Here is a 27,702-nt window from a genome sequence, read left to right on the forward strand (position 1 = left end):
ATAAGGCAAATTTCTGACCTGCAATAGTGTACACATTTACTTCAGCAGGGAAAAAAATAACAATGCATCTGCAGGTTATTCGAATAAAGACAGATGTGTTCCTCTGAATTTTACAGTTGAAGGATGCAGGTCTTGTGGCAACTGAGAAACTGCTGTAAAGATTAACAAATGGGATGCACATGCATTTGTGTGTTCTTACATACTTTCAAAACCCGAATGGAAGGAAGAAGTATCTGCAATTCAGACAGGTCCAGATGATTTTTTCCTTTTTCTTACACAATAAGGTAGATTACTTAGCACATTCCAGGTTAAAAAAAATTACAGTAAACATTCAGTAACTGGAATGCATATAATGTACAAGTACCATTACATTTACAAAGGACGATTTTTCTTTCTAGAATAGGCATAAAAAAGTTGCAAGCTAATTCACAATAACTTTAGATACAATGTTATTAAAATACATTGATGTTAATCATAAAAATATTTTACTATTTACATGTATATTGTATAAACCTTAAGAATATGCCCATTTTAGGATGCCTTAATGAATATTTAGGCAGATTGGCCCACTTTATAGTGCAGTATCCCTGTTTTGGTCTTCACACCATGAAACTGTACCAGATTCACAGTATCTTTGCTAGTGCTTTGCTAAAAGGCTTAAACTTTCTTTTAAGAAATATCAATTCATTACAAAGAGCCAGTTTTGTTTCCGCTTTGTTTCTTACTAAACCCTATCCCCAATAGTTCAGGGCACTCTGCCTGGCCTTGTGCAATTTGGTTGCATTTCCAAATAAGGCTGTAATTCATTTCATCAGTTATTACGCTGTCTTGCTTGTAGTCTGGATGCTGTGCGATAAACTCCCTCATCCATCGAGCAACTGTCATCAGTTCTCCTGTGGGCAAGGGGAAGTCAAATCTCACAGTTATACACCTAATTTAGCAGTATGACACCTCAAGTTCTCTGCATTATGTACACAATTAATGAATGGTCCATGCTTTAATGACAAACACATTCCAATATATATTTTCTTCCTGGATACGGTTAAACTGGAGTCATAAATAAGCTATTGCCGATATAGTCTAAAGCTCACTTCATTGGCGCGATCTTCAAATTTTCAGATGTTGTAATAAAACAGTGCAGACAGAAGTAGCAACTGGAACAGGTGTTACCAACAGATTGTATAGCAAGAGGTTTTAAATATGTCATTTAACACGCTGGGTTAGATGAACCAACAGACATCCCTACAACAGCTACATATAAATATATATGTGTGTATAAAATGATTTTGTAGTTGATCCATCCAACTCAGCTGCTAGTTTTGCTCTGTCTACCTTGACTTACTATTCTTTCTCCCTCTGGCAGCTATCCTAGCAAAAACCAGGCAAGTGCACTGTTATACCAGCTCTTGGTTTGTTAACTGTGAGGTAAGAAGGGAGAGCAGCCCAGCTCTCAGCAACACAGACACCTAGTGGTCAGACAGACCAATCCCTCCCCATCCTTTGCAAAATCATGAATGTTGATGAGAAGCGAGTAGAGAAACATTATCTTACAATGTAGGAACTAGAAGGTATATCTTGAAATAACTGTGAAGAGCATTTAAACAAAGACCAAGAGAGCAATACCTAGCTGTGCTACAGAGGAAGATGTGACTGAAAAACAGATAAAACTACATCAGAGGAAGGTTAAAGCCAGAGCAGCTAAGGTGCCAGTGTTAACTCTGAGTGCTTTGTGTTCACCATGTGAAGAGAGAAATCTGAAAAATGGTCACTCTTGGTGGACATGTCTCATGCTAGACAGGCTGCAGTTCAGGAACATTTGATTTAAGATTGAGATTAAATTGAAATAACCCAAAACTCACAACCGAGAAACATCATGGCCCAGTAATGCAATACCTAATGCCTTTTATTCTGGGAATTCTGGTTCTTAAGAAGCATCATTTAAAAATCATTTCAGCTCACCAGAGTTTAGATGCAGTAATTAAAACTTACTACCATTCTGAACTACTGCTGAAGCACTGAATTACCAGGCAAAAAAAAGTTCTGATTTCTGCCTCAGCTTTAAAAAGATCTTCTACAGCCATTTTCAAGAATTATAAAGGAATGCAACACTTTAGTTTAAAATTCAGGTGAGGTGTGGGAGGGAGTCCTGACTTAGGAGGTAAAATTAACTGCCTAGCTAAATTTACAGCAAGGCAGGCATACATGGGATGTGTACACAGAAAGGTATAAAGCTGCTGCAGACTTTGCTACATGCCCTGCTCTGAATTCCAGTTTAGCCTGCAACTTTTACTTATTATACTGCTGCATTTTAAAAAGGAGCATAAAGAGTCATTATACTGCCCGTCTTCAAAAACACTGCAGCATGTGGAAGAAGGGAGAAGCCTGGTTTGCTCTGCCTTGAAGGAATTTTGCTACTTACAGAAGGGCTTTCTTAACAGAGAGCTAAAGGCAAGGTCCCATGCTCAGAATTTAGACTTATGAATGATTTGGAGTCATACCAGTAACACTAGGCTATTGGACCCAGTCCCACATACTCTTACAACATCCAAGTGACCAGCAAATGGGATTACTGTACGTGCAAACTACTATGAAATGGAAAATATACTGGCAAAAGCAGCATTAAGTGCTGAAAAGAGCAATCTGGGACTGGAGATACAATTGCAGCTTAGAAGGTAATGTAACTGTATCAGTTACTCCTAATTTAAGTTCTAAAATGGATCACAAAACAATTGGAATTATACAGGACCAGATTTAAGCCAGAGAACACACTCCAGTCCTTTGTTCCTATAATTTAACACTAAACCAGACAGCCACAGCTGCCACCAGGTTTACCCAACTGAAAACTATAAACCAGACCAACTACCATCCAAGTAGAAAAATGCCAGGAAAATCAATGTCCAACAGTGTCAAACATACCAGATGCTCTCTTTTTTATTAGCTTCAGGTAGTTTAGGATGGTGCACCTTGTGTCCACATCCACTTCCATGTTCTCAAGATAGGAATTCAAAATTGGGATCAAACCAGGAAAGACTCCTTCCTGTGTAAGAGAACAGAGTCAGCATACAAAACATACTCAATCTGGTTTCTGGGAGGGCAGAACAGAGGGGAAAGTGTTGTGCTCCAGGCAGAACTGGCTATGACCTTCCCATTGATAATTGTATCAATGCTCATTAAGGTGTACTCTTCAGCATTGGTGCCTGTTCCATTCTGCGCAGAGCTACATCCATCCACAACAGTGTTTCCACCTTCACGAATGACAAAGGGAAAGGAAGAAATTGTTAGAAGGCAAGAGATATACTTAACATCCACAAGAATGTTAATCAGATTGCTTCTTTTCATACCTTTGCAGATATCTTTCCTAAAGTAAAACATTCCCTGCCGGACAGCATCTCTTTTCTGGGCCACCTTCATGTTTTCATCCACCTGGCAAAAGAAGTATTTCAGAGATTTGTGACATTTTTAGAAAATCAGGGTTCTCCCAAACCCTCCCATTTTGGTCTCATTAGTTGAAACATCTACTTTTACTATATTGTCATACAAGGTTAAGCTGTGGAGGTAAGTTTTATTTCATTCTTCAGTGCTCCTGGACAAAACCACAAAGAGATGAGCCTCTGTGTAATTGGGTCTCCAGCAGAAAAGGTAATGGTGTTACATTAGAACATGCTATGCTAGTATTTTAAGTTTGGGTGAAAACACAAGAACAGCTGTGATTAACACATTGCATCCCACCTGGCAGACTTCTTGGCATATTTAGATGCAATCTGAATGAGTACAGGAGAAAATCGCCACTTCCCTAGCCATAGTTTGCTGCTTTTATTAACAACATCATTGAAGTCTTTAGAAGATCCATCACTGTATTAAATAAACTTACAGAAACAGAATTCCAGTAACTTTGTAAGGGAATCATATCTTTCCATACCCAAACAAACACAAACTTAGACTGCTAGTAAAGAAGTTCTAAATTGCAGACTTCTCAAAAAGTCAAACTACAAAGCACTGCTCATATTTTCTGCAAATAGCATAAGCACTGCTCTGTCTTTCTGAATAGAAGATTTTTGTCCGAATTCTTTGGTTGGTATGTTCTCACAGATTCAGCATCACACAGCTTTCAGACATTAGCTTTACTGTATTGTTTTCCGAAGAAGGGACATGATCTACTGAATTATTTGTCTGACCTTTTACTAAGGGCCATGCAAAACCTTCACTTCTTACCTTTCAAACCTTTGTTTTCAAAAGTGATTTCATTCATTTGATATTATGAAACCTACTTACACAACAGGCTGTTTTGAAAGTTTGAAAGCACTGCAGTCCTAGTTGATGGGAGTACAACACACTCAATCCGACAGCAAAGATTAGTGCGAGGTTAGCCCCATAAACCCGTATTATTTACTTGAAAGAGGCAGGCTTACTAATGGTTGCACAATTCTGTGCTGCATTACCTGCCAAATTGCTTGGCAAGCTCAATTCTATGCCCTCCTCAGCCCCTCAACTCAATGTTTTCAGCACCTCATCTCTCTTTCAGCCTTATCTAGTATTCATTAGTTAAAAAATTTGTGCTTTTGAGGTATTCCAAATAACAATGTAATTATACACTCTAAGTGCTAAACTGCTACTTTGTTTATGAAGTCTGAACCCCCTGACATCAGGAAGAGAATTTCTCCTTTTAGAAATCATACCAACTGTATAGTACGATTACCGTTACAACTTTGGTATTTCTCCATTTTAATTAAAAACACTAAGAAAACCCACAGCATATTATGTCTTTGTGCTGGTAGTATTTTCTAGTATCTGGTCTGTTAAAAGCCTTCTTCACTGCAATTCTGCACTAATTTTACATATAACATTGCAGAGCTATCCATTTTAAAAGACATTTTCAGGCCAGGTGCCTGAGAAAGATGATGTGCAAGGACAGTTCCACACAAAACAGTTCAACAATTGTGAGGACAAGATTAAGGAAAAGGCACATTTTGTATGGCCGGTCTGCCTAAACACAAGTCACAGCTCTGACCAGAATCAACAGTATTTGCTTTCACTCAAATATACTGTAACACCAAGCATTGCTGAACTCCTCCTTTCCCTCTCCATCTGATACAAGCAAAATAAAGAGTAAGACATAGGCAACAGCCATGTTAAAATAAATACCTAAAGTTTTTATTTTGACCTCCACAGGGCATTCCCCCTCTCATGTGTAAAATGGTGGAAACATTCCCTTTCCCGTGGAAACATTCCCTTTCCCAGTCTCAAAAGCAGTCTTGTGACAACAGCATTTCTCAACATTTTTGCACTAGTCAGTCACTGTTAGGCACCACAGAAATTCCTTAATTCCATGAGACCGCAGTAAACTATCCGTTTAAGACTGCAGAGCTGAAATTGATTCAAAGTACTGGTACAGATAAAAACTGATTGAAAAATAAAATTGACTGTTCTGTAAGTATACAAGTGTTACTAGTTCCTAGCTTGCAGAGGATAAAAATCAGACTTGATGCAAACACCTTGCATTTAGCTCTAACAGATCTGATCTTTCACACCTACCTTGGACAAAGGAATGAGAAAATCCAGTTTGTATGACAGAATCACTCTGGTTAGCAACACCACAAACACAACATATGCAGAGTTTTCAAAGTCTGTTAACTGGACCTAGACATGAAAGGATTAGAGATTATATTAATTTAGTGGGAACACACTTATGGCAGTAAGTAAATACCTGGGAGAGTTTAAAACAATTTGACTTGAACATTCATGTTGGTACCTGTATTCATATACACTCTGCTAGTAGAGATGGCGATGGACAAGCAGGAATCATCCAGTGGCTTCAAATGCACAACACACACACATCCATCAACAATTAATCCTACACCAAAACACACTTGGGTTTCAAAAGACTAATAACCTCCATCTTCAGGTTCATTGTGTAATTACAAATGTACAATAGCTTTTAGATATCACCTTTAAAAGGATTAAATTCAGAGCGCTCAGAAACAGACAGTTATAAAATAAAAACACTTGTGAAAAAAAAAGAACGAAACAATGACAGTGGAATTATTCAGTACCAAGAAAAGTACTGGAGAAATACAGTCCCTGGAAGCTAAATGGGGATTTATTTACTGTTGCATTAATACAAGCCTAATTCCTTTCCCCATCACTCAAAATCTATTAGCATGCTTTGCTGTGCTGCAGTGGATTCCCCTGTCAGTTACATTCCCACAGTCCATGTCTGATTAAACACTGCTGTCCATTTCACTTGCATCCAACAATTCAGAGGGGAGAAAACACTGCATAAGTGATAAGGGTTTGAGACTGGATAGCAAGATGCCTGGTACTTCTCCACTTAAAAGGAAAAGTGCTTTTGTGCATACTGATGCCTTTCTTACCTCCATAGGTCTGAATTCCACTCTCCATCCAATATCTGAATTTGGAGGAGGTGGCTTAAACCTCATTGTCTGCCAGTTTGTAGACTGAATATTCTGCAAAGCACATGAAATAATCTGTCAGAATCAAGATATGCATCATTCTATAATATAATCAAAGGAAAAGCAGGTAACTAGAGCTCTAATATTTTCCCAGGAACAGCCAATCGAGTTAGAGAAGTGCTTCTAAACTAAGTGGCATGACTTCCTAAAAACCATAATATAACTACCCAACCTAGGAGCAAATGCATTACACTTTCTCATGCTATTTTGTTTGAGGATTACATATAAGATAATAGGGAGCTGAGATTCAGCTGACTTGATTAAATAAACTAAGGGTTGATGCATCCCAAACTAAAAATACCTAATATCACCATAGTAGTTATTTCATAAAGCTGTGCAAGAGACATTTATAGACAAATGTAATGCAAAACAGTTTTTAGGAAGCCATGAAAATAACATAGCTATAGTTTGGGCTCTTCATACTTTGTTTTAAAGCATAAGCCACCACCTTCTCCCTAAATAAATCATAAAACAAATAAATAAATAGTGATTATAACTGCAGTCCTATGCTAAAGAACTAGTTGAAGTGAAAAATCCAGGAGAAACCTTCTTAGCTAATATAGCTATGCTCCAGTTAAGCAGTACTATAAAGAATAAGCCATTTTATGTATATATGTATTAAATTCCTCTAAATCAGACACAACCTCAAAATGGTCGGATTCATTTGCATCATCTAGATGTATTTTCTCCTCAAACAAAGTCAATGGGTCTCGAATGAACAAGTGTGCAATATGCTGTGCCAAAAGGTGGTCAATACCTAAAAATGAAAATTCAAACAAACAATTCACACATAGCAAAGCAAGCTCTGGGAAATTATTTGTTTTACAAGACTGAAAACATCCAACTCTGCAATGCTACCTCAACCCACCACATCCTGTTAAAGTTTAAACGATGACTTCGGGAAGGAAGGAAGGAAATGATTAAAGAGGAAAAAAGAAAAACCCAAAACAAAGCAGGTTCTTGTTTGGAAATGGCAGCTGAACACTGGTGTGGCTGCCATTCTTCCTGTTTTCTGATGCACCTCTGTGCCGTGTTTCCTAAAGCAGTTGTGCTCTCTCCACAAAGATAAAACATTAATGCTTCAAACGCTGAGCTTCTCAAGCTGGAACTGGGGACAGTTTCTGTTACAAACGAATACTTTTTAAAGAACTCTCAAGACCATGCTACACAGATACTTCCTGAGTAGGAGTCACTGTGAGGGATGCACAAGGATTGAAACAAACAAGAACAAAAATGTAAAATATCCCCACACACTGCAAGCAAAATTCTTAACCTCCTCATAATGAAGCAAACACTTACCTTCCTTTATTAGATGCTCGTAGATATCTTTGTCTATTGTCAAATCAATGTCATTGTATTTCTCACCACATTCAGATAGATAACTGTCTATGGAATCATATCTGGATTTACTGATTCTATAAAGGTTGTTCTTCAGTGGCTATATAATTTAAGAATACAATATTTTAACAGCTTGTTAGCAATGTTACCTAAGTTTTGCTCACTAATGACACTTATGTGAGATTTATTATCCTATTTAAAACCCTACAGCCTCAATTAAAATTATTCAAAGCACATGTATTAAATAGGCTTACTAGAAAGCAATCCTGGAATTATGACTGTTTTGTTTGCAGATGTGTGTATCTGAGCCAAAAAACAGTCATCACACAACGACTAGAGTTCTCTAGTGGAAAGCATTATTATACCTATTGCAAAACATATCAACACAGAGTTTCACTATGCAAGCATTACTAGAGATGCTCTTAAAACTGGTAATTCAAAAAATACTTCAAGTAGGGTTTTTTATTATATTCTTTTTTCTCCAATTGTGTAAGTGCCTTGTGTCCCAATTCCTGCTTGGAGAGACTCCTTAAGTTCTGATAACTGATCTTTTCACATAGTTCTAGTTTATATTACTGGGTTACTCATCAGCACATGCTATTTAATCCAAAGCAATTTTTGCTTTTTGAGCTCAAGCACAGGCTGCAAAGTTTCATCACAGGGGGACCTTTCCAGCAAGCTGTAGAGGAGTAAGTGGAATTCTACTGAGATTTCATACCTGACTAAAAATATATACTTGCTAATGTAAATTGTACAGCCAAGGTGAATGTTCATATTATCTCCTACATTTACCATGAAGACTGCCATGTTCCCTTGTTAGGGATTTTGATGAGCACAAGCAGCATTTGATACTAAAGGAGTTTTAACTTCTTTGACTGAAAAGAGTCAGACATCTGCTGCCTGACATTACTTACCTCTAGCCCCCTTTCTTCTCGCGTTCGATCATCTACAGATGCAGAGATTACTCCCCAGCGACAGTCAATATCAGACACATAGCCTCTGTAGAATGGAGATGCAGCACTTAACGCCATCTAAAATAAAACAGCCTGATATGAAAACAAAGGACAAGCCAAAGAACCAAAAGCAAAATATAATCCCACTAGAAAAGGAAACTTGGTGGTCCAGAAGCAATTCAATTATGTACTTCAGTTTAACGTACAGCCAAAGCCATATAGCCACAAATCTCTTAACTGCCATGTCCAGAATATGCCTAGATAAAGGGTTAGTATTACTCAAAGAGCATTTGACTGTTCAAATTTATTATGTCTTCAGATCAGCATTTAAGAAATATGAAGATGATACAGGCCAAAGCAGTTTCACAATGAATCAGCAAGTATTCTGCTTGCACACTTCCAAACTCCAAAAGCTCACCTGGCAACCATTTTGTTTATTTTTGTTTGGCCAAGCACCTTAGCAACAGTGCTGGAATATACCTCGCCTGGAGCACGATCTGCTCACCACTGAGCCCAGACCAGTACTTTATTTTCGTAACACCTGTTTATGACCACATTCTTACAAAGGGAACAATTTAAACAACTTAAGCTGAAAACCTCTGTAACAGAGTAAAAATTGTTTTAAGGCGTGAGTTTGTCTTGTTTTCATGAAAAACTGCCCCCAATGTATTTCTAGAACTATTCAGCAAGAGTCTCATGCATGTGGGAAGGAGGGCAGGAGAGAATAACCAGACATAATGCATTTTGTAGTGTCACTTGGACATTAACTAAACCACACTGCTCATGTGACAACCTAGGAAGAGACTGACACTTCTCCTAGAGTACCAAATTTGTGAGCAGCATTCAAGTTTGGGGTTTTTTACACTAGACTTCTTTTTCTTTTTACACGTAGCAGCTTTTGTACAATGCAGAGCTGATGTAATAGAAGTCCATTACTTACCACAATGGGACAGATCGTGGCTAGCTGATCATAGAGATACCTTGCTTCAGAAATGCTGCAAGCTTGGAATGTTACCTGTTGGATGAACAACAACTCCTATCATCATTTCTGCAATCATAGCGCAAGCATGGTATTCCTAGATTCAGAATGTGTGATATAATAGAACGATTTAAATACCAGGACTTTTAAGGGGGTTTACATTTGGTTGAGTTTGGGTGTTGGCTTTGGTTTTTTTTTTTTTTGTTGTTTTTTTTGTTGTTGTTGTTTTCAAACCCCCAATCCTTGGACAAACTGTTTTCCCCATCTATCAGCAGCGTGTTTATCACAAGCTTCTTTCCATGCTTATTAGAAGATTTCAGACCACAGCACTTTGGCTGTGAGGCTAAACCACTTGTCAGAACCAAAGAAAACTGAGTTAACATCTACAATACATGTGGGTCAGTAACGCACCTTCAGGAACTAAGCCAGGAATCTACCTACTTAGAGAAACAGTCAGAAACTATTGTAAATGTGGTATTTGTTTTATGTGATAGCTAATCCTGGTTTATAGAACATTTCAAGACTCCCTTTGATCTGGAAAAAATGCAAAAAATAAGTCTTAGTGTCTACTGCAACTTCTATTAAAACCCCCCAAAAGAGTTTTGCATGTATGAGAGGCCAGGCCATAGCAAAGATGGAAAAAAATTTATTTGCAGAAGCCATTAATGATGTGGAAGCCCTACCACACATGGGCCACTGCAAAACATGGCTCCTTTGCAACTTTTGGTGAAATTTGCTCAGAGGAGCATCAAACAGGAGATGAATTTCTAGTGGCAGGACTTAGCTTCCAAGACTTCCCAAACCAACACTTCATGCAGTTTAAAAATGAAAAAGGGGATCAATCACCTCAAAACTGTTAAAAGATGCTAAACTGAAAGCCTCTCTCTCCGTCAGTTTACACATCCTAGATCATACGGTAACTTAGATAAGGAGTGTACCCCTGTACCACTATCATCATATCATACCGCAGGCTTCAGCTCTAAACCACAAAGCGATGCCTGCTGTCCAGAAGAATGCTAGCCAAACACACATTTTCCTTTTCCATGGATTGCAATTAGAGTTCCACAAGACATGCAGGCTCTTTTCAGTCTGCCGCTGAAGCCAAATCTAACCCCCAGTAAGCCTTAAAAAAAACCAACTCCAAACCCCCCAAAAAACCAACCCAACAACAAAACACCCAAACACCATAAAACCTCCTGAGTTCACTGGTGGGCTCAGAGGTGCATTACTTTTGGGGGTGGGGTGGTGGTGTAGGAGGAATATAGGATTTGTTTGAGTTTGCTTTGTTTGTCTTTTTAAATCTGCAGCCGACATTCATTAAAACATCCCAAAAGGGTGGGTGGCCGAGATAATATTTGTGCCTGTCCTTCAAGCAGCTATCAGGAAAGAAAACCCAACAAAACACACTTGGAAAAGACAAGATTATTTCTCTTGCAGAGAAGCAGCTAACTATGATTTCTCATCACTAATTTTGGATTTCCAGCACTAGGAAGCTTGCCTTGGGACGGAACAACAGGACACCTACACTCCTTCCCCTGACAGTGGTATTCAACTTTCCTTCCTGTTTATGTTTATATCAAATCACATTAAATCTGGGAATCAACCCAGTTTCTAGCCAAACACCCAATTACAGAGGAAAAGGGCACAGCAGTCTTCTCTAGAGGAGGGCTGCAGGCAGATGCTGTGGGCTGTCCCAGCCCAGCTCATAAGGACATTATTTTTAATCCTGGAAACATATCACAGTTGTAGCTTGGTGCATAGTGAGAAGAAAGCAAAAGGAAGTGCACATACTGCAAACTACCTTACAGAAAATAGGTAGGGAACACATTTTCTTCTAGTCCTTTACCAAGAACTATTTGTTGATACACAAGCAGCTGCTTATAACACCTGCCAACCTTGTTTTCATTCTCCCTTTATGATAAAAAGACTACAAAATTAGGTCACTGATTACAAGAAGGGGAATAGTAAACCACTATTCCTTAAAAAGGATTTTAATATATTTTTAAACAAGTTCTGAATAGTAAGGCTGTGTTTCTTTTATTGGTTTTAAATAAGATAGTACAAAATACACCATACCAAACTTAACACCTTGTAAAACCATGCAGTATTATATATGCTTTACTACTAGAACTACGTCAGATTTTCCCTAGTTTACCCTTAGCGACAAGAAATCATACTCAAGGAGCTATCAAGAACATTCATCTATTCAGCTTTCGCAGTTTATCAATCTCAAAGGGAAGTGCTTTGAATGGAGCTATTTCTGCCACTGCTGTGAAACAAGAGATTGAAGAATTTCCTTTAATCCCCTAGAGATTTAACGCTAGCCACTTTCTAGCTCTGCTTCCAAGACCACGGTGGCAACAGACAGACTTTCTCAACAGTCAAATATACCACTACTACCTAAGGTATCAGCCCATAGCATCAGGTTACTATGGCAGGGAAACATTTAAAATAAATAGATATTGAAAGGATTAAAGCACAGCACTTCAACTTAAACAGAGGACACTATAAAACTGCAGTAACTCAGACAAATGAATGAAAACAATACAAAGTAGGCATGCAAAAAATGGGAGAAAACAACCAAGAATGTCTCCCAGCACACAATAACAGAAGACAGCTACCCATGTGGATTTGGCAGCTTCACGGTACAAGCAGCGAGGAGACTTCTTAGCAGATCACTAAACATATTTAAGAAGTTTTATACAGGAGTTCATGTGGTTTGTAAATAAAACAAAATGACACAAAAGAGAAAGCTCTCCTTCTGCAGGAGTACAGCCTGCCTCACTGTGGCTGCAGTGGAATCTCTGCTCTGGCACCTAGAGCACTTCCTGCATGGACCTTGGTGTCCACAGAGCTGTTTCCGACACATACTCCCCTCTCTAGCTGCAATTGCTCCTGGTGCAGTAACTTCTCCCCTTTCTTAAATACATTATCCCAGAGGTACGTTATAACATCATCCCTGATGGGCTTGGCCATGGCCATCAGTGGGTCCATCCTGGAGCCATCTGGTATTGGCTGTACTGGACATTGAGGAAACTTCTAGCAGCTTCTCATAGAAACCATCACTGTAGACCTCCCACTACCAAATCCTTGCCATGCAAATCCAACACACCTGATTTTAAGACTAGATTACTAGGCATAAGATTTAATTTGTTGTTTTATTCCCTATGTTGCCATTCTGAAAATGCATCTGTTGAATTAAGCTGGAGGAATCAGACATAAGGGAGGGGAAGAATTTAGGAAAGACACCTTGACGTATTTTACCTGAAGACAGCAGTTGCCCATTCCAAATCCCATAGCATCCATATATATGTAGTCTGGCTTAGCTGCCTTTGCTGCTTCTCCATCATCATCAGGAAATGTTTCGATAAATGGTGATGGTGTGTTCTTATCTTTAAAGACTGAGCGGAAAATGCAGGTACTCAGTAACCCAGAGCATTAGACTGAACAATTATTTTGAAAAAGAAACAGACTGTTTACTTACTTGGTACATTTATTACAACCTTTTCCCCTCTTCGGTGCCGAATGTTTCTGGTCAGTGTACTACAACAAAAGGAGTTTGCTGAAATATCTGAAAGTTTCTCTTGCATGTAGTTTTTTCACTTAGTTTCTCGGCAATTCTCAAGGTTTCAGAATGTCAACTTTCTATTTATTTTGAGCATTTCACTTTTGGACACTTATTTTCTTAGTTTAAGATAGACCATAACAGATACAATGCTGAATTTCTCTTCAGTAAAGCCAGTCTTACTTTAATGGACTTTACAGTACTATGCTGATAGAACAGGCAGAAGCGAAAGGCTACTGACATGAAGCATACAAGGGCAAGTGAAAACTGTATGCTTAGTTTCTAAATATAATGATTTTCTTTCTCCAAAGTTTCACCTTACAATGAAAACTCCTCTCAGACTATACAAGCAGCTTGACACCATGCTCCATTTCAGAGTTTCTAGGGCAAATTAATGAGTACAGTGAGATGTTGCTGTGACATACCTGAGTGAGAGCTGGATTAACTGTGATGGAAGCAGTTAGCAGTGGGATTTCAAACTGGAAACAGTTTTACAGTAGCACAATCAACATGAACTACTGTACAATCAATGTCATCAACTGCTATGTAAAGTTATTTGAACTTAACAGTTTAAGTCACTTTGACAGAAAATACATGTCATCACAGCCGTCTCTCTCCAAGTCCTTGTGGTATCTCCAGCAACAAGCCACATAACTCTCTATTCCAGTAATGTAAGGAAGTTGCAGGTATGCTGATGATATTTAGGCACAGAAAAATATTCAGCTTCTTGTTCTTACTCCCCAAACACTCTTACCTAAATCTAGGATGTTTATTGATGGCTTCATCTGGAAAAAACAGGGATTTGGAAGCTCCTCCTTCTACGGGCGTTGGCTTATATTCCGGCACTGTAAACCCAGGACACCCTAACCTATGTAACACAACAATGAGATCCAAACTGTAATGAAAACAGACTGTGATTTTAAAATGGTCAGATGACTGGAGATTAGGACTGCAGAAGACAAAGGCATGAAAATAGATTTTATCTTTTCTTTTTTTTAAACACTTACATTTACCATATTTCTGAAGTGCTTTTCAAGACTGCTACCTATGCGTGTGGAATTACCAGAAAGATATCTTAAAACAATTGCCCTTACAAGGTCTGTGTTTGCCAACAACCAGCTTCCTGGTGGATGAAACAGACCCTATTTTTTTTTTTAACCACTTCTCTATTATCATTACAGTGTAAACATGGACCTTTAGAATAGCAGAAGCACGAAACTCCATAGTATTATGTAGAGTACACATGCATTCTTGTGTGTTAGCACCTGTTATTAATACTGACATGCAGCTGCATTCTAGAGGGTTCAGGCTAATGTTGACTGCTGAAGTAATTTATCCCAACAATCTACCCCTGTTAAAAAGATGTACCTAACCAACTTCATAAGAATTAGCAATAGTTTCAAAGTGATACATACATCCCAAGCCTCACAGAGATTTGTGATTTTAGAACTCTGAAAAATCCCACGGGAGAAATGTAATAAGCAAAGAAAAAAGAAAGCTATTAGGTGTAAAATGCAGAGATATTCAAATAAATTAGAATATAATTAATTTCCTCTCTGGAAACTCTGCTGTAAGTTTGAGAGTCGTCGGAAACAAGAATAAGGAGGCTTTCAGTACAGCTAAGACAAAGGAACACTAGAGAAGTTGGAGGCAGAGTTGTAGATTAATTTAGAAATATTAATTTCCCCATGCTGCACAGTATAAAGAGTGAGACTTGTGCCATTTTGAGAAGCTCTGGTATTTGGATGTATAAAAAGGGTTAGCTGATACAACTACAGTCAAACTATTCAAAATACCAGGAACACACACATTTCTGGAAATACTATTTATGGTCAACACGTACTTCACTATTGTTTTCTTCTTCTTGGTTTAAGTATGCAAGCTGTCCTACAACATGTACACCCAACCTCATCACTTACATAATAACAACATTGCAAACTTCATCACTCCTCAAGAAAGAAAACACCATTCTGACCCAGTAGTGAGAGCTCACAAATTTAAAAACCAGGGACACTCGTTTAGCTCCTAAACTAGTTTTTTTTTTTTTTTTTAATATTTCAGCATTTTCAGGTTTGTTCATTTTTAACTGAGTTACTCTAATTTGAATAAGCCTACTTCTTTACCTTTCTTCTATCAGCACTCTAACAAGTTTCTCATTTCAGATGCACAGATTTATTTTTATTATACACACATGTATATGGACAGATGCAGACAGGCATATGTACATACTGCTGCAGGGAGAAGGTAGCAAAAAAAACCCAAACCCACAAAACTCCAGTTGAACCAACAAGGACTTGAGTGGCAAGATAGCAAAAGGCAGAAATAAGAAACTAAATAGCCTAGGGAGAGAAATCTCTGAAAGATGAAACTATGTTTGAGATGATCCACATGTAATAAGCTACATTTTCTTATTTACTGGTTTTCACTTAAGTCCAATGTATTGCTCCTACCGTGATGCAGAAATTATTTATTTGCATTGACAAAGTGATGACCTCCTCCCTTTATTCCTTGTGAGACTGGGTCTGAAACATTTGTATACAGAATTTATTGACTGACAATCTATTTGTAAGCTTGTAGGGAAAAAAAAAATCCCCACCAATTCTGTAACACGTTGAGAACTAATCATTAACCACTGGATTTTAAATAAGCTCTTATTAAAGATTTCTAGCACAGCTCTTATAAAGAGGAAGCATATTTTGTCAAGAGTGTTCTCAAAATAGCATTCATGGGACATAATATAGGCATTTTGCTACCTGAACTTTGCTGCTAAGGCACATTTTGTACCATTCTTGCTCTCAGCAAGAATTTAGGGCCACTGTGTTCTGTACCATACAAGAAACCAGCTAGTAAGGCTGCTTCTCTTTTACTGCAGAGCAATTATTTTTATTTTTTTTTTACTATTTTAAGCATAACTATCTTCATCCATTTGGCTGACCAGGCTAGTGAGAGTGAACACAAATGCCTGCATAGAATGACGTTTGAAAGGAAGGTCAGAGTACAGGTCCTCCCAGATAATGAAGCACATCCCAAATTTAACTTCAAGAGTCTTTTTACAACAGTAAAAAAGAGGAAATCTGTCCTTTGTAAGTGTGTTACGAAGCCAGGAGAGATGCTCTTCTTTCTAGATTCAGTAAGTACAGCATTATAGAAGTTTAGAGTCTTTATTTTGTAAGGATAATAGCATTCCTGTTCTCCTGTGTGCTCCAAGCCACCAAAACAAGTTTGCATGTGCTTCAATGAAAAAGTAGTGTTAAAAAAAGAGACCAGGTTAGTCATGTTTTACAAAACTGCCGTTTGTAAAGATAAAAGCTTGCAAAATCTGTAAAAAGAAACCTTTTCTATATGATTTTTACTTCTGAATTCAAGACGGCAGACTACTCTCTATATAATACTTTGTTACAAATATTCAGGTATTCCCTCCTAATACAAAATCATCACAGATTACAAGTAACTTAAAAATATAAAAGATGCTTAATTGTTTGTCTTGCTGCAGTAAAAATTTTAGGAAAAAATGACTGGAGCATTAAGTCAAGGTACTTTAATTGAATTGTGTTTTCCTCTGTTTCACTACACAGTGTGGCTATACACAATAAGGACAAAAAGAGTGTAAGAAGAACAGGAAACACTTCAGCAAATATCTCACCTTGGAAACGATGTCACAGTGCAAATAGCCTCATTTTCTTTAAGAACAGAACCGGCCTCTTGCCGTCTTTTCCTCATGTTGTCCTGCACAGTGTTGAATTCAGACATGGTTCCCCCATATGGCTGCCCAGGCGTCCCTTCAATCATATAGCTTCCATATTCTGGTCGCCAGAGTGTTGGGTGGCTATAATGAAAGAATAGCCTCATTTAAATATTTCTGCAACTTCAAAAAAAAAAGAATGAATTATTTGTGAGAATTTCAGAAATGAATGCAACTCGCAAGAAAAATTTCCTAAATTTGATTATTCAATAGAGTAACACAATGCACTTTCCAATGTACCTCACCACCAGGAAGCGGTGAAAAGAAATTAAAACATAGTTTGGCAGTAGAAAGTATTGCTGTATAGTGTAACAAGTAGGATTTGCTATGTCAAATTTCAGTCACTTTTAGAGTCTGTCTCAAGCTTTGTTCCTCGGTGTTTTAACTGAAACTGGAAAATACAGAACGCTCAACTGCTTTCACAGTACAAGGCAAGGCAAAAGTTATGCTCAATTTCTTCTTTCTACTGCCTGTGAATATCTGGTTTTGTTTCATAAATTTACCAGGTTAAGAAATTAAAAGAAGGTTGAGTGCATCTAGTCACCCCTGAAAAGTAATACCTTCCCATCCCCTCTGGGAAGCCATTCCACCTCTATGCAGCACACACGACAAAGAGACAGTCACATCTCCCCTACTGTTTTTCTGGCAGTAGTAGTTTTGAGCCTAAAAGCTAAGGGTTTCCTTCTTGCAGGTAGTACTTCTACTGAGGAAAACAGGGAAGCCTTACTGGAAGATGAGGCTAAGGTACCTAGAAAGAAGCAGAAAGGCCCACGGAACAAAAGCTTTTCGTTACTACAGCAGTTTCTATGCTCCCGTTAAAGTGTGACCTGCTTTGGCTTTCTTCACCAAAAACACTTTGCTGTCTCTGGCTTTATTTCTCTGTGGCTATTGGTTAAAAGGTAATTCACAGTTCTCTAGCTAGTTGAAATCTCATTATTCTCCATGCGAGAGGATGGGGAAGAATTGCCCTGCCATCCTTACACTTACTTTCCTAATTCTGCCAAAAATGAGCGAGTGCTCCTACAGACAACAGGCTTCCACACACAGCCCTCACTTGTTCCTGCAGCCATGGATACAGGGGCAAGTGCACCCATGCATATGCTTTATGGGGCAGGGAAGGCCTAGTACCAAATTACTGTGTATACACAGACACAAAACCAGAGCAAGAAAAAATGAATACCAAACTGTAACTTCTGTGGGCTCACCATTACATCTTTCTTTCTTCCAAGGCATAACAAAACATGCATGGACTGCCTGCAAATGTGATCAAATCTTTCACTTCTTGCACCCCAGATTTATGTAAAAATATAGTTTTAGTGACAGCAAATTTGAAAGTTAACACTTTATGTACAGTACCATAACAGAAAAAAGTAAAAGAAGAAACAGGAAGCAGGTACTCACTTGGGATTTACCTTCTCCCCTTTGTCTTGCAGTGTTTGAAGAACTTCTTCACCACAGAGTGCCAAGCGCACTCTCTTATTCTCATGGTCAAATTTCACTAACATATATTCCACCTTGTAAATAATGAAAACAAAAAACAATTAAATGGTCAGATTTTGTTCACAAACATGTTGGCACATAATTTTAAGGATTAAATAAAAAAACAAAATGGATGTCAGACTGAACTTTACGGAAGCTTAAAACCCATCATTAACCGAACACAGTAAACAGTACTGGAGATGGCAGCAGCAGGCTTATTTCGTCTTGAATAAAGAATTAAAATTCCTTGAAATCAGCCTTGAAATTTTTTCCCCTCCATTTCCAGTTGTGGATATTTTGCAAAGAGATTTCTGAATTTGTATTTGCCTCCACATTATTTTTCAGACGCAAAAAGAAATAAACCACCATGCAAGCCATTGGGGGTTACCTACAAACACCTCTCTGTAACCCCAAGTTACAGTCTCTGCTACTGACAAAAAACCCAGTCATTCTACAAACAAGACTCATTTACATTCATCACTCATTGGAGCTATTTAAGGCTAGCATGATGCCTCGTGTACACCATGACTGTTACAGACAGCATCAGTCCTGCTATTAACACACTCCAGCTTTCATCACAGCATAGGGGGTTCCACCCCTTCTTGATTTCAGCTTTGTTGCCACCTTCTCTTTCCCTCCTACCCAGCAGCACTCCTTGCCCCAGACCACTGCCTCCTTGTCCCTGTACCTGCTCCAGGGTGCAAGCCACACTCAATCCAAGAAGTCACTAACAACAGCAGTGCTGTGTCCCAGCATTGGCAAATAAGCTGTTTCCATAACAGCTTATCTGAAAGCAGCCAAACCTGGAACACCCTCATGTCAAACTTCCTAATCTCCATGCATACTTGCTATGAAAGCTCCCAAAAAGACTTTTAGAGTGCTACTCAGTATAGCAAGCCAACAGCTGCCTGCACCTTGTAGCCTTTCAGTATTATTGATACAATCTATTTCCTAACACCTATTTGGCAGGGGATGCTCTGCACTGTTCTGGAAAATATGAAAGACAAAACAGCCCCCAAGTGCAATGTGTTGTCTACCACATGAAAGCAGAAGTCATACATGGAAATGAATCACAAGGGTACTGGTTTTGAAAACCCCTGACTGGATCAGCAGTGATATACAGTGCCTTTTGTTGGAGGCTCTGAAACTGGTGCCTCCAAGACTTCCACAACTCATCTCTTACAGACATCAGCATGTGGTTAAGAATTCAAGCTGCAGTTCCACAGCTAGAACCTGTCACAGATTTTGCACTGTATTCCTCAGTTTGGTTTTCACACACTGCCTAGAGCTGCAACCAGCAGTACTTAACCAAACACCATCTCTCCAGCCCCGGGAGTTCAGACTCATGCAAGATGATGATGTTAAAGTTGCAGCATACCAACTCATGGCAACTTCTGTTTGGTACAGAAGTCTGATGCATACAGGAAAACAGCTTGCCAAAACACAGGGAACTTGCACGGTGTTTTCCAGCACACTGTAAGTGGATTTGTGGGCTTTGTGTTCTTTGGTTGCTTCCGTGTTCATGACAGAATTATTGCTTGCTACCCGTGACTACAAATATAATCCTCTGTTGGGATTTGCAATTAAATCACCAGCAGCATTATCCAAGAGTGTATGTAATTCTACAGAGTTTGAATAGACAGACACTCTGGAGGGACTCATTCAGCAGTTACACTTGTTTTCTATATTGTTTTAAGATCAAATTTTAATCCCCTAAAGAAAACCAGTGACTTCTAGTTTCTGTGCAACACAGCATTTTGTGTGGTATTTTGTGGTTTGTGTGTATTATTCCACAATGATCTACTTGAACTAAATACAGACTACAGTCAACCAGGACACATTCTAGTACTGATTTAGTTATTATCTACCAGTCTCTCCAGCCTGACCCATGATTATTGGAAAAAATAGTGCTTACTCTCACACCTTCCAGTTTCCACCACATTCAACATCATCTCTTCCTGCTTTGGGAAAGCATCCTCCTCACTCGGACCCAGCCTAAACTAGAGGAGGTACACAACCACACAGATCTCCGAGTCATACAGATGCACGCATGAATGGGCATCAAGCCCACCGCATGCCTGGCCTCGTACCATGCCATCCAACTGCACAACACCCACATGGATGGGCAGCAGAAGGGAAGGCAAAGGAGTTGCAGCCACCTTTGAGAGATCCCAAAGCTGGACATCTGTCCACCATTACATATTACTATGATTAGCCTCCTGTCTTAAAAAACCCTCCCCAAATATAACTGCAATGAGCTGGTGGTGAGAACACTCTGCTTCTCTATAAACCTCATTACAAGTTCCACAAAAGAAAATAAGCCAGAAGTGTAAAGAAGTATTAAGCCAAGAAGGTAAAACCAAAGAAATCAAGATGTTTCATAATCCAAGTGCTGTAGTGAATATATTGCATTTATGCATCTAGCTTTAGAAACAGCTACTACTCTTGCCTCCGGAAACATTGACTGATCTTCAAAGCTGTCTTAACACACAGAAGATCTGCCATTAATTTTAATGAGAAAAGAAAAAAAAAATCTTCAGACAGCTGCCAACAATTCCAAGTAACCCACAGAGTATCATGCCAACAGAGGGACTGCCTGAATGGGCATCCTTAAAGAATTTAGTTTAAGCTCATCAAAAGGTTTAGCCTGCAGCTAGAAAGAGAGAAGCAAATTCAGAGTTCACACATTTTCACGTTTAACTTCAGCTCGTCATTCCCAGACTTCTCACATGTTTTCTACCCACAGTAAAGCTCTGAGGATTGCAGCCAAGTTGAAAGCATCAGCATGCCTGGCAGAGCTTCGAGTCTGAAAGCCAAGTATGTGGGGTTTCACCTAGCATTTAGAATTCATCATTTTGCCAAGCTCTTCAGAGTTAGCTTTTCTCCAATTTTAACTAGCCTCCCTAGCAAACATCCGAATACATGTCAGGTCAAATTATCGATGCAGATGGCTGACAAGAAGTCCTGCTGAGAGCCAGCTAGGGAAGTGCACCCTACCATGGCAAGAAAGGTGGCCACTTCGGACCTGCACGCCCAGCTGCTGCCTGCACCCTGCAGCAAACCCTGTGCATCTCTGTCCTCTGGCTGGCACGTGCTGCAAGGCTGCTGAGGACAGGAGGTGGACTCCCCGTTTCTCCCTGCAGACAGACATGCTCAGCACTGCTTCAGTGTGCCAACCTCTCCAACCAGCCCAGAGAAGGAGCATCAGTTTTGCCAGCAAGGTTGCAAAGCAAAAGCTGTAAGTCCACATACCCACACAGAGCATGCCTAAAAAAAACTGTTCAAAGTTAAATGCAGTAAAAAAAACCAAATAAATTCTAAGTCAAAGCAAATAATAAGAGTATAATAGATCTATCTATTGTTGTGAGCCAACACAAAGAAAAACTATTCTTTACAGGTTTCCTTCCTCTCAACTACCAACTTGCAATGTACTGCACCTTCAGAGTACTTCCACATCAGCTCTGCTTCACTGCTGTAGGAGTATGCACCATTAGTGCATTCTGTCTTGCCAACAGAACAGCACCCGTAACAGCATTACTTCGCTTGTTATGATTACTTCTCACAGTCTGCTACCAAGGAAATTCTGAGCTTTTGAAAACTCTTCGATGTTGCTGCTGTAAATACAACCACAAGCAAGTCCTTGAAGCCCCTCAGCTGGGAAGGATCCAAACCACTCTCCATGCACTAAGCCAAACAGTTGTGCTGGACTTGCCCAGTGGCAAAGTGTAAGATGATTGTTTTCTGGAAACGGGTAAACATGCCTGAAATGGTGTCTGAATGCCCAAGTTATTTGACCATAATTACACATACTGTTTCACACTACTTAAAACTGACTTTAAGAGTCAAGTGACTCTTTAGCAGCAATTCTACCACATCCCACATAGTATCACTGTCCAAATCCTTGTCTTGGCAGTGGCCTGCTTTCTAGTATCAAAGCCCTTTCTCACATACTCAACACCATCATGCTAAGTACAGTGGGAACAAAACCTACCTAATAGTTGAGAGTGAAGCCTCTGCTCTAGAGTTAATGTTAAAATCCTTTTGACGTTCCAAGAATTTGCCACACGGCATTTCTGCATATGCAAACACGGGCAAGCAGTCTGGACTTTGGTAAGCTCAGAAGGTGCTGAGATTACATAGTAGAGGAAAATAGTTTAAGAATGATGATCCATGATCTGAAGGTAAGTTTTTCTGAGAGGAAAGAAATGCAAGTCTGTATCCTCTCTACATGTGAAAATCAGTTCCCTGAATTTACCTTTTACCACACTCCTGGTCATCTATCTCAGCTGTGGATGCCCCATTACTGGAAGTGTTTAAGGCCAGGCTGGATGGGGCTGTTGAGCATGGAAGCGGAAAACGTCACTGCCCACTGCAGGGGGCAGTCAACTAGACGATCTTTAAGGTCTCTTACAACCCAAAGCGTTCTGCAATTCTAAACGAGGCCTGATCGCATGGGACTTACGTACCACTGCTGTTCCTCAAGGACAATCTTATTGACAGTTTCTTTCTCCTTCCACTGGACAACTATTGCCACATATACTTGGGGCAATTATTAGCAGCCTCCTCATACGTACCCTCCTTCAGGCCTGGAGAAGAGCGTGCAGCAAGCTCACTGCCCTGGACTTCAAAAGAGCAGACTTTGGCCTCTTCAGGAAGCTGCTTAGTAAGGTTCCATGGGATACAGCCCTAGAGGGCAGAGGGGCCCAAGATTGTTGGTTGATATTCAAGGATCACCTGCTACAAGCTCAGGAGTGTTGCATCCCAACCAGAAGGAAGTGCAGCAGGAGGGCCAGGAGACCTCCTTGGATGGATAGGAAGCTGCTGAGGAAAATTCAAATGAAAAAAGAGGCTTATAATAAGTGGAAGCAAGGACAGGTGGCCTGGGGAGAGTACAGGGATGTTGTCCGGAAAGCTAGGGACCAGGTTAGGAAAGCTAAGGCCCAGTTAGAATTAAACTTAGCTAGAGGTATTAATGAATGAAGACCTTGCACCCACTGTAGGAGAAGATCTGGTTCAAGACCATTTTAAAAATCTGAACGTGCACAAGTCCATGTGACCCGATGAGATCCATCCACGGGTCCTGAAGGAGCTGGTGAATGAAGTTGCTAAGCCACTGGCCATCATATCTGAGAAATCATGGCAGTCAGGTGAAGTCCCCGATGACTGGAAAAAGGGAAATATAACCCCCATTTTCAAGAAGGGGAAAATGGATGACCCAGGGAATCACAGACCAGGCAGTCTCACCTCTGTGCCTGGCAAAATCTTGGAGCAGATTCTCCTGGAAGGCATGCTAAGGCACATGAAAAACAACAAGGTGCTTGGTGACAGCCAGCATGGCTTCACTAAGGGGAAATCCTGCTTGACCAATTTGGTGGCCTTCTATGATGGGGCTACGGAACTGATGGACAGGGGTAGAGCAGCTGATGGCATCTACCTGGACTTGTATAAAGCGTTCAACACTGTCACACATGATATCCTTGTCTCTAAATTGGAGAGACATCAATTTGATGGATGGACCACTTGGTGGATAAAGAACTGGCTGGATGGCCGCACACAAAGAGTTGTGGTCAATGTCTCAATGTCCAGCTGGAGACCAGTAATGAGTGGTGTCCCTCAGGGATCGCTGTTGGGACTGGTCTTGTTTAACATCTTTGTCGCTGACATGGACAGTGGGATTGAGTGCGCCCTCATCAAGTTTGCCCATGACACCAAGCTGTGTGGTTCAGTTGATACGCTGGAAGGAAGGAATGCCATCCAGAGGGACCTTGACACACTTGCGAGGTGGGCTGATGCCAACCTCATGAAGTTTAACCATGCCAAGTGCAAGGTCCTACACCTGGGTCGGAGCAATCCCAGGCACAGCTACAGGTTGGGCAAAGAAGAGATTCAGAACAGCCCTGTGGAGAAGGACTTGGGGGTGTTGGTTGATGAGAAAATGAACATGGGCCGGCTTCAGTGTGCGCTTGCAGCCCAGAAAGCCAACTGTATCCTGGGCTGCATCAAAAGGAGCGTGACCAGCAGGTCGAAGGAGGTGATCCTGCCCCTCTACTCTGCTCTTGTGAGACCTCACTTGGAGTTTTGTATGCAGTTCTGGTGTCCTCAACATAAAAAGGACATGGAACTGTTGGAACAAGTCCAGAGGAGGGCCACAAGGATGATCAGGGGACTGGAGCACCTCCCATATGTAGACAGGCTGAGGAAGTTGGGGCTTTTCAGCCTGGAGAAGAGAAGGCTGCGTGGAGACCTCATAGCAGCCTTCTAGTATCTGAAGGGGGCCTATAGGGATGCTGGAGAGGGACTCTTCATTAGGGACTGTAGTGACAGGACAAGGGGTAATAGGTTAAAACTTAAACAGGAGAAGTTTAGATTGGCTATAGGAAGAAGTTCTTTACTGTAATGGTGGTGAGGCACTGGAACGGGTTGCCCAGGGAGGTTGTGAATGTTCCATTCCTGGCAGTGTTCAAGGCCAGGTTGTACAAGGCTTTGGGTGGTATGATTTAGAGTAAGGTGTCCCTGCCCACAGCAGGGGGGTTGGAACTAGATGATCTTAAGCTCCTTTCCAACCCTAACTATTCTATGATTCTATATTTATGTATACAGTAGAAAATAAAATTGAGGTGAACTTTCTTGTCAAGAGCATCAAAGAAACAAAGCGCTTTTCACTAGTTATTAAGCTTCATTATAGCGAAAATAAAAACCCTAGTTCCCACACCCATTTAGTGGTCAGCTAATACACTATTAAAATATCCTGTATCATTAAAATGATACCCTACAGAAGAACAAAGTTTTAATAACCCAACTTCATTAAAGAACCTCTTCCACAAGTTTTGAGTGTTAAGTTGGAAAAAGCAGATTTCTTCCACAGGTACACATAACTCTGATGAACATAAAGCATAACAGTAAAGATGTTTTTTTAAATACAGTTATTTTCTCACCACTGCTGTGTGAAATCATGGAGCCACAGGAATAACCAACTGGTATTGTACCTTTCATGAGAAGTTTACTGGCCCACAAAGGTGAATGTAAGCCCTGAGGGAGCAGATTTCAGAGAAAAACAAGTCTGGAAGTGCCACAGAGGCCATTCCTATGCCTATAATATGAGCTATTTCTATGCCTATAATGTGGCCGTACCTAGCCGGCACATCCCCAAACCACATACACTGGCACATGGATGAGCCACTTCCATGCTCATAAGATTACTATGGGTGTTCTCTGCACAAAACCAATTTAAAGTTATCTGCCATAAACAGCAGAACCAAGGTTCAAATTTACTTCCCAAAGTTCTTAATTTTGATCCAGCAGATTGAAGGGGTACAATCCAATGAACAAGGCAGCTTCCAGCTCCACATGAGACCAACTCCCAGAGACCATGCCCTAAAAACAAAACACAGCTAATATTTTATATTACATTGACAATAAGCAAAAAAACTAAGAACTTCTATGCCACATTAAAGACAATCATAGATAACGAAAAGGAGGAGGATGCACAGGCTCTCACCACAACGATGCACAGCCAGCCCCAGCTAAGTGCTCAGGCCCGTTCCCCCTCCCACTTGCCAATGTCAGGGTTGCAGATTTTCTTTTGCATGATAGAATGTGACTAGAGGATGCCCTGTGCCACGCATACCACAAACCAGGAAGCTGGATTATTAAAAACTAGAATCTAGAGGTTATAACCATTTGCGTGCATCTAAAGATGTGGCACATTAGAGAGCAGAGTGTTTCTGACTGCTGTACCATGTAACAACTAAGGTTAACAGTGTTTTTAAAAAAAAGATACTAGGGTAATGTTAACTTTAGATTTCTACAGCAAAGGTAACTTTGACACTCACTTGTGAATGTTCATACATTTAAAACAGAAAAGGAGTTTTTTTGGCACAATGATATTTTCTGTTCCACACAGGCTAGATGTTTTTATGTACTATTAAAAGATCACTTGATCAACTGTGAAACAGGATGCTGCAAGCTTCTAAGTTACCTCTTGCATCAGAAAGCAAGACCACAAAAAACACCCCAACACCAAACAAGAAATATCAACAACCAAAAAAAAAAACCAAACAAAAAACCACAAAAAAATCATTCTTGCAACTCACCCTTTCTCACAGTTAACTAAAATAAGGTGGCTGTACAGCAAGAAGAGGAAGCCCTGTGGCAAAAGAGGAATTGCAATAGACAACAATACCGTGACAAGACCATAGCAATTCACTTGACATCCACAGAAAGACATTCACTGTAAACAGAATATTTATCAGAAATATACAAACAGCAGACAATTTAAGCTTTGAGATCAGGAAGGAGGAAATCAATGCTTACAACGGGGATGGTTACTACTTATGACAAACTGCAGCTTGTTTAGGAAAAAAAATCACCAACCAACCAAAGAAAAAAACCCAAACAAACAAAAAAACATCCTTTCCAAACTGCTTTCAACTGAATTACAAAACTAGCTTTTGAAAAAGCACCCCACTATAATTTACAGCAAGTCCTGTACTGTCATATGCACAACACATCCAGCAGCAAAGCTTACAGGTACATCAGAGGTGCTGCACTGCAACCTCATCACCTGGCCATGGAAGTATAGAGCTGAAGCAAAATAATCAGTTATTGGGGAGGTCACCATATCATACACATTTTGAGAGCTAGAGGGTTTAGATGTAATTCGGTTTAGGTTTTCCCTGACACGAAGACTAAAGCTGGGAAGAAAAACTAGTTTCAGGATTGTGAGCCAAAGCATCTAGTGAAGGAATAAACATGGAGATTCTTCAAGGGCACCTATCTTGTTCAAGTCAAGACTTAAGGAGTTGCATTTGCATGCATGAGTGTACTCATTTGAGAAGTTGCATATATACACTCAAGGCTGTCAAGCAGCATGAGCTGATGCATTAACATCATACCTTCAGACCCTTCCCCAGAAATGCCACTAGGATAAATAACAGGTGCAGCTACAAAACATCAAGAAAGCACTAAATCTATCCGTAAACAATCAATGCACTGTCCCTTTATTTAACCAAATAAAGCTCAGAGAGAGAGGATGAACAGGCAGACATGCAATAAACAACCAGATGATTCATGAGTGCTGCTTCCCCACATGCTGTAAGCAGGCAAGTACATCGATTAAGACAGCTCCCATTCAGATGCATCTACACATGCCATGTTTGGCAGGAGCCCTCATGAGG

General features: G+C 39.9%; 1 protein-coding gene across 3 annotated transcripts in view; it reads right to left on the reverse strand.

Moving 5' to 3' along the window:
- Nucleotides 1-246: 246 nt before the first annotated feature.
- The window catches only part of GCLC (glutamate-cysteine ligase catalytic subunit), a 33,677-nt gene continuing 6,221 nt past the window's right edge, over nucleotides 247-27,702 (reverse strand). Inside the window, exons 2-16 of one of the 3 annotated variants that reach the window (XM_057414041.1) lie at nucleotides 18,449-18,561; nucleotides 16,949-17,131; nucleotides 14,060-14,173; nucleotides 13,225-13,283; nucleotides 13,005-13,141; nucleotides 9,702-9,776; nucleotides 8,723-8,839; nucleotides 7,770-7,908; nucleotides 7,115-7,227; nucleotides 6,372-6,464; nucleotides 5,533-5,637; nucleotides 3,342-3,423; nucleotides 3,142-3,245; nucleotides 2,917-3,037; nucleotides 247-893 (exon numbers count right to left, since the gene is read on the reverse strand). In XM_057414041.1, the coding sequence (XP_057270024.1) occupies nucleotides 688-893; nucleotides 2,917-3,037; nucleotides 3,142-3,245; nucleotides 3,342-3,423; nucleotides 5,533-5,637; nucleotides 6,372-6,464; nucleotides 7,115-7,227; nucleotides 7,770-7,908; nucleotides 8,723-8,839; nucleotides 9,702-9,776; nucleotides 13,005-13,141; nucleotides 13,225-13,283; nucleotides 14,060-14,173; nucleotides 16,949-17,131; nucleotides 18,449-18,561 (1,761 nt within the window). In that variant the 3' untranslated portion in view covers nucleotides 247-687. Of the gene's footprint in view, nucleotides 894-2,916; nucleotides 3,038-3,141; nucleotides 3,246-3,341; nucleotides 3,424-5,532; nucleotides 5,638-6,371; nucleotides 6,465-7,114; nucleotides 7,228-7,769; nucleotides 7,909-8,722; nucleotides 8,840-9,701; nucleotides 9,777-13,004; nucleotides 13,142-13,224; nucleotides 13,284-14,059; nucleotides 14,201-16,948; nucleotides 17,171-18,448; nucleotides 18,568-27,702 lie in introns of those variants that run through there. The other 2 variants (XM_057414040.1, XM_057414042.1) reach the window with 2 other exon arrangements.

The sequence above is a fragment of the Pezoporus wallicus genome, unplaced genomic scaffold, assembly GCF_028554395.1.
Source record: "Pezoporus wallicus isolate ANWC-B61680 ecotype Strahan unplaced genomic scaffold, APGP_CSIRO_Pwel_v1 contig_6428, whole genome shotgun sequence".
NCBI lineage: Eukaryota > Metazoa > Chordata > Aves > Psittaciformes > Psittacidae > Pezoporus > Pezoporus wallicus.